At 36.9% G+C, this 14460-nt stretch overlaps 3 protein-coding genes and 1 pseudogene across 4 annotated transcripts; 1 reads left to right on the forward strand and 3 right to left on the reverse strand.

The window, feature by feature from the left end:
* Positions 1-2831, forward strand: LOC149044512 (uncharacterized; annotated as a pseudogene). Its single transcript, XR_016187353.1, has 2 exons — positions 1-172; positions 804-2831. The product of XR_016187353.1 is annotated as an uncharacterized LOC149044512 (transcript).
* Positions 2832-6590: 3759 nt separating this feature from the next.
* LOC149044513 (uncharacterized) lies at positions 6591-12658 on the reverse strand. The gene is made up of 2 exons (XM_089208554.1): positions 11447-12658; positions 6591-6618 (listed from the first exon to the last, which is right to left on the reverse strand). The coding sequence occupies exons 1-2, from the start codon at positions 12519-12521 to the stop codon at positions 6602-6604; spliced, it is 1092 nt and encodes a 363-aa protein (XP_089064680.1). The 5' UTR covers positions 12522-12658; the 3' UTR covers positions 6591-6601.
* Positions 6752-7753, reverse strand: LOC149044514 (ATP-dependent DNA helicase PIF1-like). The gene has a single exon (XM_089208494.1). It carries the CDS (start codon positions 7736-7738, stop codon positions 6884-6886), a length of 855 nt encoding a protein of 284 aa, XP_089064620.1. The 5' UTR covers positions 7739-7753; the 3' UTR covers positions 6752-6883.
* LOC149044515 (uncharacterized) lies at positions 8920-11395 on the reverse strand. The gene is made up of 2 exons (XM_089210014.1): positions 10543-11395; positions 8920-10074 (listed from the first exon to the last, which is right to left on the reverse strand). Exons 1-2 carry the CDS (start codon positions 11393-11395, stop codon positions 9041-9043), a joined length of 1887 nt encoding a protein of 628 aa, XP_089066140.1. The 3' UTR covers positions 8920-9040.
* Positions 12659-14460: the final 1802 nt, after the last annotated feature.

The raw sequence follows: 14460 nt of genomic DNA on the forward strand, positions 1-14460 counted from the left end.
ATGTTTCTTAGTAGATGTGCTCACTAAGAAAAAACTCGTTCTAAAACACGATTTATTGGCTGGGAGGGCTCAAACGTGTGTATCAAATGTTATAATAAATTGCGAAGGGAACGCGGCAAGCCAGGTGAGACAGCAACTGTTGATCATGCAGAACGTTCAACAGCCGAGAAAGGTAACCTTTAATTTCAGCATGCAAAACTAGTTCATTTTGTGCGTTCTTATTTCTGGTAAAATTTCCGCACAGCCTTATACTATTGTAAAACAAATTTGTTTTCCCAATGGCAATGTATTGTTTTTGTCATTGTTTTCTCTATCTAAGAATTGAATGCATAATGTAGTATGGGGCTGTGCGGAAATTTTACCCGAGTTTCTTCGCGCAACAGGTTGGTTATCTTCGTGATTGATGAAAGAAATCATAACATTTTATTGAGGCTTAAACTTTGTCTCAGGCATTTTGTCATTGTTTTAATTAAATTTAAATTTTAATGTCACGTAATCTGCTTCATGAACAAATATTATCGTCACCGCAGGTTAAATATTGGAATATGTTTATAAGCTTAACACAAGGGGAAAGAAAAGACTCAACTCACTTGAAATTGAAAGACCTGTTTCCATTTGAGCTAAGCAAAACCCTGTGTACTTACCTTTGCATCAGATGTTTTTCATCAAAAACCCCTTTTTGTGCCTCAGGTCAATTTCTTAAAGGTTTAGTCTTCTTAATCCGGACCCCTTATCAGGAGTAAAAAAATTAAGACACTACCTTGAACTGTATTTGATATCACCCTTCCATTTTCTTTTTTCAGGTCAAACTTTCAGAGATGAGATCAGAAAACTCCAAGAAGCATTACAAAACCATTGTTTAAGGGAGGGGAAAACACCAATTTATGAGCCTTCTGATTTTTTAAAGTTTTGTTGCAATGCTGGGGCAGCAAATGTTTTCAATTTCATCCTCTCCTGCATAACCTCTTCTTGCCATTCAAGTGAAAGAGTTATTTTAAATCAGAAACACACTGTTGTTTTTTTGTATCAGTTATGCGTAGGTTACTCACAAAAGTTTAATTTTTTCAAGAAGGTAATGGTTTAATTCTTAAATTTTGTAACCTACCTCAAACTGGTATTGCAGCCCTACAAAAACTTGGTACTTCTATCTCCAGCAAAGTAATTACTAGAAATAAGGCAGCTATTGCAGATGCTAGTTTTTATGTGTGCAATGATGCAATCAAAGAAGCCATCAACAAAATTTTTACAATTTTGCTGATGATAGATGATTACCACAATATTCACACCATTGGGAGACCCCAAGATGAGAACTCCAGCCACAAAATGGATCATATGTGCACCATCATCATCAAAATTATAAAGGAAGCACCAGCTGTAGCATTAAGTTTTGTAATTAGTTCAGAATCGTAACTGTATTTATGTTGATCTTCTAGTGAGTACATGATGTTCTTCAGAGCTTTTTAGTCAGGTGTGCAATAATTCATTTGCCTCAGCAATGCCATAATTAACCTGTTTTTTCTTTGATCCAGTCATGGGCAGACAACAGATGGAGAACCATGACTTCCAGGAATCTCATTCATTTCATTCTTTTAAGGATGTTTATTTAATTGATTTTGTTGAGATGCCTTTAAAAAGTAGGCATAATTATGAGATGCTTTAGACATTGTGTTGAAAACTAAACTGAAAGAATATCTCCCCAAGTCTATTGTTTTAATGCCAGATGACTGGCTTGGTCAATAATTTCCAAGGCAAATAGCGAATGAAAAACCAGTCAAGCAGTATCTCTCAGGGTCACTTTCCCCACTTAGTACAGTCATTACCACTTGAAGACCTCTGCATGTGGACCTTAATGCTCATGAGGATATTGTGATTGCTTTCCTGCCATTTATGAGAATTGCATATGAGTCTGTTTTCCCTGGCAAGAAGCTGGCTGATAAATCTAAGCTGTGGCATGTCAAGTTTCTTCTTCAACTTTTGTATGGTGGATGGATGTTAGTAAGAACTGTCTTTAAATCTTGTTTTTCACTGGTCAAAAACATTCAGTACAGTATTGTACTAAATATTTTAGATAACTACATTCCTTTGGCCTTGAACAGTTACAGTATTTTGTTCAAGACTAACCTTGTAAACAATTATTTTTCTCCATTTTCAGGCTCTGGATTATGTTTTTTGTTCCCACAGGAGGAATTATAAAAAGGCTCCTCTTTTCTGGCTAAGTAAGCATTTAATTTTGGAAGTGAAAAGGTTGCAAAGATGTTTTTAATTTATATTCACAGTATCTGAATGTTGTTGATGAGTACTTTGTCAAGTTTGTCCACAATCTTGTTAGGAAGTCAACCAACCCTTCTGACACACTAGTGCAAATTTGGGAGAAGTTATTTTCTCCTTTTACTTCAGGAGAAAGGCAAGCAAACTTTTGGGCTGCCTTTACTCCTGAGAAAAATTATGTTTTTAATCTACTGCAGCTTACCTCTTTGTTTGCAAGTGGTGCCTCCATAATTGTGCAAAATTTTAAGTTCAATAGGAAGTACTCCTGGCTCAGCTCACCCCTTGCCCTGAAGACCAGGGCAAAAGTGAGACCTTTGTTTGTGGAATGTGCAAGCCCTATTTGGAGGCACACTCATGAGGTCAGACCACATGCCTCTTGGTTTCCAGTTCGTGCCCAGTGCTGACCTGGAGAAAGTTTGCTAATTATCCAATGTTGGTATGATTACAAATTTGAAAAAGAAAACTAAAACCACCTTTGAATCAAGTTTCCAATAACTGTTAAATTAAACAGTGATGGATGATGTATTGAAACATGTTACATATATTTGTCCAATTGAGCCCACATGGCCTGTTGCAAAATAGTCTTCTGTCAGCTATTTGACACAGTTAAATAGTAACATTGTATGAATATCAGTGACATGTTGAGTACAACAGTTACATGCAGTTGAGATGTTAAATTAGCTATTTTTACACATTCAGGCTTAAATGTAAAGTGAGGGAAAAGGTTCATGCAGTCATTGTGGAAACAGTTGTACCCAACCCAGAAGTTGGCTAAGCACTGGTTGACCTGGTACTACTCTTTTAGCACTGTCTGATGTTAAGTTTTGGTTTTGTTGGGTGACAACCAAAATCTCAATTCATGTTAATTCTTAACCTTCAATGTCATGTTGCAGATTAACCTAACTGAGGAACATTTTTCGCTTTTGCTGAAGAGGCCCTTGTGAAAGGTGTTTAAGCTCCAAAAACAATGTTTGTTGTATGTGTAGAGTTATTTGTATATTATTAATTTACTTTGGTTTTAATCAGTTTGGTCAACTTGTTACTTTTTACAGGGTCAGCTTTGTGACCTCCACTTTGCATTGCGCTAAGACTCGAACAAAATGGCTGCTAACAATGAATCAAAGACGTGCAGCACATCTCTGCGTGTGTCATGGTTAAACAGGCTCTTGTAGCCATAAAAAATCTTCACAGTAGTGATGTTAGAAATGTGGCAGCATTGACGGCTACCATCAGAGCCTCAACCTCCTCTGTCCCATCATTAAGCCCATTGATTGCAGCAGAGCTCTTGTGCCGAATACCTCAAGGTAACTTATTTTTGGTTCCTCCTGCTCAATGAGATAAGTAGCTAATACTAAAAATTATATTAATATGGAAAGTTAATATACATTTATTGTAAGGCAAAATTTCAAGATAAGGTCTAGTTTTTAGTGGCTAACTAAGTCATGCATTCTCTGGGAGGTGTTGGTAAGACCTGCTTCATTTTTGTGATTGTCACTGAGTTCTTTATAGGCTTATTATATATATATACTAGTAGTAATCAAAGATTAATAAGTGCGTTAGAAGTTCAATGAATTTAGCTAAAATCATACAAAAACAGAGGAGGAAATTAGTTGAGAGATTAAATGAGAAAGACGAAGTATTTAAAGAGCAACATGAACAATAGCAACTTTAATAGTGAAACCCAAATATGTAACCAAAGATGTTTATCTACTTAGTTACAATGTAGTTTAGATACTGATTGTGGGAGACTAACTTTTGTAACAGTAACATGAATGATAGTAACTTGAATAGTTACAAGGGATTGGTTAGTTGCAAGGGAAAATGTAACAAAACATGTTAGTCTACTCAGTATCTTGAAAAACTGAAAATGATAGAGTAGATTTTATAACAACAACATGAGGCTATGATGAAGTTCAAAATGCTATGAAAATTAGATTTTTCCATGTCTAAACGTTTCGTGTCTGTGTGTCATAGCATTGTTTAACAATTTTTCTTAACTTAACAGTAACCTGGATGATACTAACTCGATTAGTCACAAGGTAAAATGCAATAATTAAAACATGTCAATCTACTCATTTACAATGTAGTTCAGATACTAAATGAGTGAGACTAATTTTTGTAACGGTAACATGAATAATAGTAAATTGAATAGTTTCAAGAAACTTATGAATTTGGTAATGCTATGAAACTTTTTGCAATGTTTAAAAGTTCTGGTGTTTGCATGTCATACCATAGTTTAACAAATAATTTTAATAGTAACATGAATAGTAACTTGAATAGTTGCATGGGATTGGTTAGTTGCAAGAGAAAATGTAAAAAAACATGTCAATCTACTCAGTATCTTGAAAAACTGAAAGAGATAGACTAAATTTTATAACAACAACTGGAACATGAAGCTGTGATGAAGTTCAAAATGCTATGAAACTTAGATTTTTTTCCATGTCTAAATATTTCGTGTTTGTGTGTCATAGCATTGTTTAACTATTTTTCTTATCTTAACAGTAACCACTGGATGATACTAACTCGATTAGTCACAAGGTAAAATGCAATAATTAAAACATGAGAATCTACTCATTTACAATGTAGTTTAGATACTAAATGAGCGAGACTAATTTTTCTAACAGTAACATGAATAATAGTAAATGGAATAGTTTCAAGAAAGTTTAATATGAAATTCAAAAATTAAGTGCTATAAAAGTTTTTGCGATATCTAAAAGTTTTAGTGTTTGTATCTCATAGCATGAATTATTAGTAACTTAAATAGTTACTAGAGATTGGTTTGTTACAAAGGAAAATGCAACAAAACATGTTAAATGGCAATTTTTTCAATGTCCACAAGTTTTCGCGTTTGCGTGTCAAAGCATACTTTAACTGTGTCTAGGTTTAAGACAGCCTCTGTGATTTCCTCCTCTGTTGTTTCATTTGCAATTAAGTGACAAATTGAAAACAACTTTGGCACTGCTTCTTGATAAACCTGTAGCTGAAGCTTCTGCAGTGGTTGTTTGGAGTTTTGGATATGGATCTTGAGTGTCCACTTTACACTGCAGCTGGTTGCCTTTTGTGTTACTTTGCAGTTATCGCAGACTGCAATTTTTCCCTTGATTGTAACTTTTTTTGAACATGAACAACAACAGTTGTATTTGGTGACACTGCTTATTCCTAGTATTTCTCCAATGGTTTCTGTTGTTGTTGAGATGTCACTGACTTCAGGTAATGTTTGTTTGAAGGGTTCAGCATCCTTGATGGTGTATAAATTATCTTGTTTTGGTGTGTTCAAGTATCTTTGATTCTGAGATACTTTCATTCTCAAGTTGTTGAAGAAATAGGTGGACTGTGGTGTGACGCTGTCAACATGCTCACCCCAGAAAATAACTTTTATGTAACCAGATGGATCAACTATATAGCCTTCCTGTTTTTTGACAGGAGAATCTTGGATGACTATAGTTTTGGTCGCACTTAGATGTGATATCTTTCCTTTTATTGACACTAGCTGTTGTGGTGCTACTTTTGACAAGGATGCAATTGATGTGACATCATCTTGTGCTTTGTATGGAAAATCAGTTGTTGTTAAAGTGATGGTTGTGTTCCTGTTTATTACTACATCACTTCGTCCATACTTATTGCTGATGTTAAAATTTGAAATTTTAACCGGTGATCTTTGTGCAGCCATTGCATCAAGAGTTTCCTTCTTTTCAGTTGCAAAGCATACACTGCCAATGTATGTTTACTGGTGAGACATTATGCACAAAGCAAGTTATGTCTTGTTTTTCTGTAGGAGGAGGTAAAAAGATATTTAGATTAATGTAATAAATTTGGCGTGGATGGGATTACTGCATAAGGTAGCTTGTGTTATTTGAAAAAAACATATTTCATGTACTGTAAATCCTCTATTAAGCCCACAGGGGGCTTATTGTTTTAAGGCGCATTGGGGGGGGGGGGCTAAATAGAAAGGAAGGGCTTAATAGAAGGGGAAGTGTTAAAATTTAGCAAAACAAGAGCAGTTCACCACTCATTAATTACTGTAATTAAGATTATTTTTAGTACAAATAACAGTGATATTTTGGCCAAAGTTCGCCACCAACATGCAAGAGGTGTGGGAAAAATAAATTGTATCATATAACTACATGAGAACATTAAAGGGTGACAAAAGTGATAGGAAACAGTGTACATCTAATACCTAGATGTTCAAAATAATGTGTTTTATTAATGAGAGCATATAGAGCAGGTAAGGTTATAAAATGATTTTAAAACAAGAAGCATTAGTTTAATAGAAGAAAGGAACGTATAACCATAATATTTAAGTATGACCGGGAGATACATACCTGAAGCCATATTAGATCTCTGTCTTGTCTGTTGAACAAAAAAAAAATAAGGATGTATACAGATGTTTTAGGAGGGTGTTTAAAATACCTTTAAACCCTAGTTAATACAACACTCTGAAACATTACATGGAACTTTGCTTTAAATGTAGTTGGAAAGTGAACTATTTATAACCATAAAAAAAAATCATTTATGTATGCATGTGTTGAAGGCCGTATAATCAATTTATTCTAATTAATCAATTTTGGGTGCTGTACTGTTGTGAGTGACTTTGTTCGCATCACTCAACTTGGGATCAATTTATATTTGCTAGATTATATAGCCTGCTTTCTTCTTCAAGTCTATATTTTAAATTAGTGGATTTCATAAGACTCTTAAGTCTTTCAAAAGTCATTGGTTCAATAATACAAGATGAAAGTGTTTTCACTCTGCTTATAGCTACATATGAAATGCCTGCAGTAGTTTCAGTCTGACCAATGTCAATCCATGCTTTTGGCAGTGTTAACCCTTGGCTCTTGTGTGTTGTGATTGCCCAAGCAAGTTTGAGAGGCAACTGTTGTCTCTCATGTAAACCATCTAGTGTCTGTGAGGTTATTGTTATTGGGCATATAGGCACACATCGTGGAATGCTATCACTGATAGATGGACCTCTATACTCATTAAATTTTACTATGACAGCGACAGGCAAGTCTGGTGGTTGCTGGTTGTTTGCATAAATGAAATCTTCAACCGTTCCAGTTGCACCGTTACAAAGTCCAACGTCTATCCATAGGTTCATGGTAAGCATTACATGTGCACCTTTTGCAAGGAAAATGGTCGGTTGTAAACCAGACATGTCATCTGAACTTGCTTTCTTAGCTATATCACTAGAGTGACGTGCAGTGATGCAGGCTATTGGCTGATGAAGTTCTGATAACTGTTCAAAGTTATAATTAGCAACTTCTTCATTGCTGAAATAGAGCCTAGTGGCATCTTGAAACTCATTCACGTTCAATGCTATGGAAGGCTGTCTTGCCAAAAGAAGTTTCCAATCTTGCTCATTAGAATCTCCTGTGCGAAGGCGTATGAGTAAATCTCTAAACTGAGCTTGCTGTTGATTTAAGCCTTGAACCCTCTGGTTTACTGACAGTTTTACAACATTGCCAAACATGTGATAAGCTAAATAGCCTTATTCACCTGTAGAACTGGAGGGTCTCGAATGATATAATGGCTTATCTGCCACTGGAGGCAATTGAGCTGGGTCACCAACTAATATCATGGATTTACCACCAAATACTTCGTCATTTTTGCCTGTTGCTTGTCGGCAGTGTCTATCAATCCAGCCAAACAATGTTTGTCCTAGCATAGAGTATTCATCAATTAGGATATAACAGATATCTTTCAGCTTGGTTTGTGATGTGACAAGCCCTTGTCCTGTTAATTCTTTGTTATGTCTTGGGCCAACAGGCAATTTTAATAGTGAATGGATTGTACATCCGTTTATGTTAAATGAAGCTTTGCCAGTTGTGGCAGTCACTGCACAAGAGTGTTGGAGCAGGTTTCGGATGGCATTAATGAGGTAACTTTTCCCTGTACCGGCAACTCCAAGTATAATAAGAAGCAATGGATCTTTAGGGCAGGCTTGTTCAGAATGTGCTTTCACCATATTGTAGGCATGTCTTTGCATGTCACTGAATGTATTAACATCATTATTTTGTTGTTGCAAACCAAAGGTAGAATCCAAAGTATCTTTCTTAGTTTTTATCCAGGATGGCATTTCCTGTATTAAGTGATTTGCATACTTAATCTTGTCATTTTGCCAGTCATAATCAGGCTGAGAGGTTTGTTGTGTTATATTATCTTGGTTAACAAAATACCCAGGTATGAGATCTGCTAAACCATCCACTCTTCACGCTGTGGAAGCTCTTCTGAAGAGTGCTCTATATTTGGTTCCTCTTCTGTGTTATTCTGTACACTTTGTAGTTTTTCATACCAGTCAGGAACATGCTCTTCAGCATATGGTGTTTGTAGAAATTCCTTCCATTTTGTGATGTATATTTCATCAGTGCCTTCCTGACAATCCCAGGCATTGTCTTGTGTAGTATGCCAAGGTTTGTGCTTAAGTAACTGATATTTGCAATAAAGTCCAAAATTTGGACCTTTTGAATTGGAAGAAAATACTGGAAAAACTCTGGGAATCATGTTATGAGGCTGAACTGTTAGTTTGTTGTTGACAAGTTTGTATTTTGTTGCAAAATGAATGAAATTAAGAGCCATTATATCTGGGATGGTTTGAATATATTTTTCCCTTTTAGCGTAAGTATCAAGCAATGAGTCATTGGTTACAGTATCTCCATCATTTGTTATAGTTTTGATTCTACGTGAACCATTTAGACTAATAGGTACCACATTAAATGATGAGCTGACAAGTTTCAGTGACATGAGATGATGCATAGTCTCTTGTGCAGAGAAGTCACGTTGGCCAAGTGACTTCATTATCACTTTTTTTTATCAATTTTGTAGGGTTGCTATTGTTGTTGCAATTACGGACAATAGAATTAAATGCAAGTTTCATTACAGGTGACTTTGGTTCACCTTTTGAAGCATATTTTGCAAGGTATTCAACACATGCATGATAATCAATGATCACTTGAATATCACAGTTTGCCCTCCAGCCTTGAAGCTGAAGTCGTTGGTGATTATTGAGTCTGCTATCATTCCTCTTTGTTATGATCTTTGCTTTGTATTGAGTGCTTCGATCTTTTGTATGAATGGGCTCAAACTCTAGTTTTGTATTAACACAAGGTTCAAATGGAAACTTAAATCTACATTTCAGTTCTGTTTCGTTTTGTTTCTTTCTAAGACAATAGTTTGTACTACAGCGAGTGTGCCTTTGTACAGTATTCAACAAATCAACATAATCTTGTTCAGAGTCTTGTAAACTTACAAGGTCCTTGTGACGCTTTTGACAAGGATGAATAGAGGGCTTCACCCATGTGCCATTATCTGGTGGATCTGGATTATATGTAGACAATAACCAATCTACATACTGACAAACTACCTGGGAAGCCTTTTTCCCATCCACTATCTGTTGATTGAGTTCTAGTATATTGACTTGCTCAGCTGTATTAGTGGACATTTCAGCCAAATAGCCTTTTAGAGCTGTTTCTGAGAGTTTACATAAACCTGGATCATTTTTCAGCTTTGCTACACCATGACAATGTATACTACCTCTAGCTTGATATTCAAATCTGTACCAGTGCCACTCAGCATCTAGTGAATTGTATAACCAGTATTTAATAAAACTTTCTAAACGCTGTGTAAAGAACCAGTCTGTAATATGAGGATTGTTAATCACATTCTGCCGTTTGTTGTCAGTGGAATTATTACTGACTGAGTTGCCAAAAATTGCATGAAGTTCAGGCCAATGCATATCAGCAGAGGAGAATGTGAAAAAGAATGTTGGAGCTCCAGCATGGGCTATTATTGCTTTTAAATCTTCTTTAGCTTTAATTTAATTAAAGGGTTTATTAAAAGTATTCAAAAATAGCACCGAAGTGGTGAAATACATGTGAATTTACAAGCATACTTCAAATATTTAAAAAATACGAAAATCTTACATTTGACTTCAAAATCTAAAGGGACTGGGAATTACAAGAGTCAGTAGTTATATACCAATGAAAAAACGCTTAGGTTTGCTTGACTACAAGGACTGGGCGTTAGACGCCATTGTTGGAAAGAAAGATTTTTTAAATCTTTCGGTCCGGCATTTAAAGAGTGATACATGGTTTTTGTTGCGCAACTCATAAACGTGGCAATCGGCGCGCTTTGGTGGAATAAGGTGGTACAGCCGTGACCCAGGCACACAGATACCGTCCCAAACTTTCTTGCAGAGTTCGTCTCTTCTCACATTTAAGCGAGTGGAGTTTGCAGCCACAATGGCGTCTTTGTAGCTCAGCGCCGGAAATAATATACGCAGAGCTCTTTTCTGAAATCTTTCGATCATGTCCTTGAGGTAAATTGGTAGGCTAGTAGACCAAGTGACGCAGGCGTATTCGAGGACCGATCTTACCAAGGCATAAAATATGTTAATAAGGTCTTCGGGTGGAATTCCGGACCGCTTGAGCACTCTTAAGATGTAAAGACGTTTTGAGGCTTTGGAGACAATCTCACGCACGTGCTCATTCCACCCAAGAGTGTCACTGATAGTGACTCCAAGGACCTTGTGTGAGGAGACCCGTTCTAAGGGACGTCCATTTACGCACAAAGGGCCAAGATCTGGCCGTGTTTTAAGCGAACAAATCACAAGTTCCTTGCACTTCTTTGGGTTGAGGTTCATATTATTGCGCGACGACCACTGTGCAATGGCGTCAAGATCTTTCTGAAGGGACGATGTACCGCCTGATGGGATGACCTCGGATATTGTTAGGTCATCTACATATTTCCAGTGGCTCGATAGTAATGGAGTTTCAATCGCGAGATCGTTAATCATCAGGAGGAACAGGATGGGGCCAAGCTTAGTGCCCTGCGGGACTCCAGCGTGCACGGGCAACCAAGGGGATACAATGTTCTTAATCTTAACAGCTTGGCGGCGGCCATAAAGAAAACTGCAAATCCAACGGATAATAAAACCACGGACCCCAAGGTGGATGAGTTTATTGACTAAGATAGTGTGGTCAATATGGTCAAAAGCCTTACTAAAATCCAGGAAACAGGCCCTTAAGAACATACCTGGTTTGTCAATAGAGGACAACCAGTTGTGCATCATATCCAACAGGCAATAGAAAGTTGAAGTTCCTTTGAGGTACGTTTTTGTGCCAATAAGCATTAGAACCAGTAATGTTACTAAGATAGCGTGATATCTTAGATATAAACATACTTGTGTTATTGCTAGTTGCCATTTGCCGCAGCTCCTCAGCAGTCAAATGAGCTTCTCCTGGGTTTTGTTTTAGGAACATGCCTGTCTGTTGCAGAATACGTTTTCTTTGTATCATATTCAATGCCCAGTAACCAAATCTGGGGTGAGTAGCAAAGCGATATACCCATTTGTCATTCTTGTTTTCTCCAAACTTTAAAAGGTGCTTTACTCTTTCTCCGAGTGGTATATCTCGGCGTAATGATGGGTTAGTAGGATCACCCTTACCATCTGGAAATAATGTTGGGAAAGCCATTGTTGCTAAATAGGGAGTTACATACTCGTTTAATGGTTCACTGCCAACTGTTGGCCAGGGCAAGTGATTAGAATCATTAGACAATTGTTGGCGCACAGCTTCTATTTCTTGCTGCTGACACTCTGGAATAGGCAGAAAACTACTCATTTCAGTACCCTCATTATAAACAATGTCATCTTCATTTTGAGGACCTAAGTCAGGTTCACATGTGGCATCCAAATCTATATTCTCTGTTTCAACCGAGAGAAGACCATGTGGAACACCATGTTCTGGTAAAGAATTTAAAGAATTTTGATTGATGGTTATGTCCTTGTAGTGTGAGTTATTATTAACAAGCCATTGTAGTGCATCAGCTACATTTTGCCTTCGCACTGTCACATCTTTAAAACTGTTCTCTTTACCTTTCATCTTAACAACAATAACAGATAGATCTTTTGGGTATCTAGGCAGAGAATGTGCTAGTTCAGCTATATCCTGAGGCAAATTGATACAGTGGCCTGAATAGCCCCTTTGTCCACCAGGTTTTATGTAAACTCGCATAACAGGAAGTGCACGTGCAATAAGCATTTCTTCTACTTGGGTTAACCCCTGCAGTTGTAAAGGTACTAATGATGGCACCATGTCATTTTCCTTAGAAAACTTTTTTGGTTGTTGTTTATCTCGTATGCACCTCTGACACTGGTAGTGATCAACCTTCCTTGGACTGGATTTCAATGGCCATGCTTCAAAACAGACAGTGCATTGGCAAACTGAATACTGATTGGACTTATGAAAATCGTTCATGTTATTTTGTGCATGTTTTTGTTCGTGAACTGGACCAGCAGAGCTCTCTTTTTGTCCTGCAGAAATTGTTTGAGACCTTTTATAACTGGCTCTCCTATTTGCAAGTCTCTCTTTTCGCTTTTCAACAGTTTCTTCAGACGTTCTTTTTCTATAAGAGTCTTTGTAACTTTTTAGTCTCTCTTTTTGCTTTTCAACAGTTTCTTCAGACACTCTTTTTCTATAAGTGTCTCTATTATTTTTAAGTCTCTCTTTTCGCTTTTCAGCAGTTTCTTCAGACATTTTTTTTTTATAAGTGCCTCTCTTATCTTCAAGTCTGCTTGCCCTTTCATTAGCTGTTTCTGTATATTTGACTCTTTTCATGTAATTTCTGTGCTTAAGAAGTCTACCATGTCTGTTTTCATTGGTTTCTGATAATTTTCTCTTTATGCATGCGAGTTTGTTTTTATATCTACTGTTTTTGTCAGTCAATGTTGAAACATAATGCAACTCGTTAATATATCCAATAAATATTGTCTTTCGTCCATCCTGATCAGCAACAGGAGTTAAGATTGTACTTTCAGGTGAATTTATATTAGACTGTGTGATATGAATGACACAGTTGTATGCATTGGCCACAGCTTGCATTATGATGTTATCACACCATGTGCCTTGTTTTGACATTTGTTGAATATAGTTATTCCAGTGATCATTAGAAATGCTTTCAATATACAATTCTGGGTAACTCTGTAAATGGCCAATTCCAGCCATACGAATTTCAAAATGCAAGTCAGCAGTCCTATACAGTTGGTGCAAAACTGATTTAAAGAAACAATCTCCAAATCCACCTACATCATGTGGTACAAGTCCTATGAGACGAAGCCTTTCAGTTAAACAATCGCATGGTAAATCATGACTAACAGCATTCTCAGGAGACATACCTCCATTTAATTTTGAATTATCATTATGAGTTTGAGGAAAGCTTTTTCCACCAGAATTCATTAAATCTGCCACACGGATATGTGTTTGTCTACAGTTACATGTAGAATAGTTATCTGTTGTTGTAAATTTTCTTTTCTGTATGTTCATGTAAAAAACAAATTTACTATAATAATGATCATTGGTATACCAGAATTTCCAGGTGTTGTAATTTCTACATAAATTAGTGATAAAAGAACTGTCTGGAAGATGTTGTCTTACAAAAGACTTGATTCTATTCCTAGATTTCGTATTACTTAGTGCCTTTAGAATTATTTTAACAGGAACGCGAGATGGTTCCCTGTCCCTTTTCCTCTGACAATTCACTCTTTTCTTACGAACTTCAACATTTTCAGAAATAGTTACACTATGATTTTCAATTTTCTCAGAAGAATAACTTGTCAAAGCCTTATCATGATCTTGTGAACTACAATCACCACTTATCAGCCCGGTAACCATTTGACTTTTGTCACTTTTCATTTGGCGCAATGGCCATCGAGCAGAATGACTCGGTTTATTTGCTTTGTGACCACAACGGGTCATTTGGCGCAATGGCCACCGAGTACAATGACTCGGTTTGTTTGGTTTGTATTTGTGACCGCTATGGGTCAAAGCACAATGGCTTGGTAGATTTGCTTTGAGACAACTTTGTGTCAGAGTTATCGGTTGATTTGCTTTGTTGTTCGGCAAATTCGAGGACATCAATTCAAAGCAGGAGAGCAGCGAAGGTCTTCGGTTTGTTGTAGTTCGGACAACGCCGACATCGGGCTTTCTACATGCTCTTGGAGTACTAAAAAGTTTCCTGGTAAGGCTTTGACAAGTTGAAGCGATGAACTTTTTAAGAAACATCGCATGAAGTTTGAGAAAAATAAATGAACTTACCGAATAATCCAAAGATATCCACGGAGGCGACACGGACGCACGAGCAGCTTGCACTCGCACGAGGTATAGTTGCGTGCGCACTCGCACGAGGTATAGTTGCTTG

The sequence above is a fragment of the Pocillopora damicornis genome, chromosome 6, assembly GCF_964200805.1.
Source record: "Pocillopora damicornis chromosome 6, jaPocDami1.2, whole genome shotgun sequence".
Lineage (NCBI taxonomy): Eukaryota > Metazoa > Cnidaria > Anthozoa > Scleractinia > Pocilloporidae > Pocillopora > Pocillopora damicornis.

What these genes read in the sequence shown, in the direction of transcription:
- LOC149044514 (XM_089208494.1), bottom strand. Translation starts at nt 7,738, where the DNA reads ATGTTTGGCAATGTTGTAAAACTGTCAGTAAACCAGAGGGTTCAAGGC.
- LOC149044515 (XM_089210014.1), bottom strand. Translation starts at nt 11,395, where the DNA reads ATGCTTATTGGCACAAAAACGTACCTCAAAGGAACTTCAACTTTCTAT. An exon ending in ATTTCAGAAAAGAGCTCTGC is followed by an intron (nt 10,075 to 10,542) that starts GTATATTATTTC and finishes ATTAAATTAAAG; the next exon opens with CTAAAGAAGATTTAAAAGCA.
- LOC149044513 (XM_089208554.1), bottom strand. Translation starts at nt 12,521, where the DNA reads ATGAACGATTTTCATAAGTCCAATCAGTATTCAGTTTGCCAATGCACT.